Below are 2,194 nucleotides of genomic sequence, written 5' to 3'. Positions count from 1 at the left end.
TGATGGTGATGGTGATGATGATGGTGATAGTGGTGATGATGATGGTGATGGTGGTGATGATGGTGGTGATGATGATGGTGATGGTGGTGATGATGGTGATGGTGATGATGATGGTGATGGTGATAGTGGCAATGATGGTGATGATAATTGTTGTCTCAGGGTATAGTTGCTGTGATAAAACACCATAGCCAAAAGCAGCTTTGGAAGTTTCACTTATACTTCCCTCACTGATGAAAGTCAGGACAGGAACTCAAACAGGGCAGGAGCCTGGAGGCAGGAGCTGATGAAGAGGCCATGGAGGGGAGCTACTGCTGGCTTGCTCAGCCTGCTTTCTTATAGAACCCAGGACCAGCAGCCCAGGGGTGGCCCCACCCACAGTGGCCTGGGCCTCCCACATCCATCAGTGATTAAGAAAATTCCCTACAGGCTTGTGTTCAGCCTGATCTTATGGAGACGTATTTCAGTTGAAGTTCCCTCTTTGCAGGTGACTATGGCTTGTGTAAAGTTGACATAAAATCTAAACAAGACAATGGTGATGATGATGATGATGATGATGATGGTGAGGATGGTTAGTGATAGTGGTGACGATAGTGTGGATGGTGGTTATACTGATGATAACCGAGACGATGGTGATAACAGGTGATGATGGTGAGGATGAAGAAGGTAATGGCAATGGCCACGGCTGATGGACATGATGGTGGGATGGTGGCTGTGATATCAAAGATGGCGATGGTTTCTTTAACTCAGGTGAGGCTTGTCAATATCTGTCTTCTTGTCAGCAATGACGCCTGGACTCAGAAAGAGCTCTCTGTGTGGGATCTAAGAATGTCCTGTGCACTTTGTCCTGTATCCTAACAGCACCCTGATAGATCACTGCTCACTCTGAACCCCCTTTTAAGGGGGGGACAAAGGCAGAAAGGGGGAAGTCATTAGTCCACAGCAGGCTGCTGGTTGACCCCAACCTCTCTTGATTCCTTTGGTGTGCCTGACGAGTGGGCATGGACACATTTTCTCGTGGTGTTAAGTTGCTCTTGGAGCTAAGGAGTGTGGACCGAGCTACTGATCACATGTCCCCACAGCGGCAGTGGAGGCCTGTGTGCTGCACGGGCTGCGGCGAAGGGCTGCTGGCTTCCTGCGAAGCAACAAGATTGCTGCGCTCTTCATGAAGGTGGGCAGAGGCTTCCCTCCGGCAGAGGAGCTGAGCCGCAAGGTGCAGGAACTGGAGCAGCTCATCGAGAGCGCGTGAGTGTGGCATGGGGGGCATCAGTGTGCATTGCTCCTCAGCTTGATGAGGGCCCACACCTCCTGTCTGTCAGGCCCACCAGTCGCCCCTGCCCCAGAGCCTTGGCACATGCTCCGCCCACTTGTCACTCCACTCCCCCAGCTCTCTAAATCCCACCCACTTTCATCCTCTCTGTCCCATCCCCCTGTTATTTCACTCCCTGTTTTCCTGTCTGTAGTTAGTCTTGCATTGCTCATTCCCCAGCTATGAGCTTGAGTCTGAGAATATGAGAATAGGCTGCCACATCTGTGTCCCCAGCCTCTAGGCAGTGTCTAGCTCCTGGCTCATCACACAAGATGGCTGTTGAGAGATTAAGTGCCCACTGGGAACCATGCCCCCATTTTATTTCTCTCTGAGTGTGATGTGTACACCCGTGTACATGTTCACACGTGGGCACATGTGTGTGTGTCTGGGTGGAGACTGGAGGTTGGCATAAATGTCCTCCTTGGTCACTCTCCACCTTGTCCACTGAGGCCAGGTCTCTTACTTGAACTCAGAGCCAGATCTGCTGGCTTAGCCTATCTTGGAGACCTGCAGCAAAAGGGCTTCGTGGGAGAGGTGGGCATGTGGGAAACTGAATGGGGCTGTGTCCTGCTGGACCATGGAGCCGTGGGAGGGTAGTGGGTGAGGCCACTGGACCCTTTTGGCCATAGTACACAGTTACCTTCCCAAGGGCAGCAGGGTGTCTTTAAAAGATCCGAGGATCTAAGCCTCCTTGGTGATTCTTTTCTAGAAGGGGGCGAGGAGAGGAAAGAGAGGGAAGGAGAGACAGCAGAAGAGGAGAAAGGACAGGGGCTGGCATCTGGCTTCCCTGCTGGCAGAGCTTGCAGTGTTCTGCTCATTCTTGGCCACTCTCTGCCTGATGCTTTCATTCTCCCCCACCCCTACCCTCACCCCCACCCTCACCCCCTT

General features: G+C 52.4%; 1 protein-coding gene across 2 annotated transcripts in view; it reads left to right on the top strand.

Annotated features, from left to right (window-relative positions):
* Sgsm1 (small G protein signaling modulator 1) overlaps window positions 1-2,194 on the top strand; it is a 72,441-nt gene that overhangs the window by 21,545 nt on the left and 48,702 nt on the right. For both annotated transcript variants that reach the window (XM_005344240.3, XM_005344241.3), the window contains exon 4: window positions 1,080-1,242. In XM_005344240.3, the coding sequence (XP_005344297.1) occupies window positions 1,080-1,242 (163 nt within the window). The remainder of the gene's footprint in view (window positions 1-1,079; window positions 1,243-2,194) is intronic.

The sequence above is a fragment of the Microtus ochrogaster genome, chromosome 2 (genome assembly GCF_000317375.1).
Source record: "Microtus ochrogaster isolate Prairie Vole_2 chromosome 2, MicOch1.0, whole genome shotgun sequence".
Lineage (NCBI taxonomy): Eukaryota > Metazoa > Chordata > Mammalia > Rodentia > Cricetidae > Microtus > Microtus ochrogaster.
This window is presented reverse-complemented; position numbering and strand designations above follow the sequence as displayed.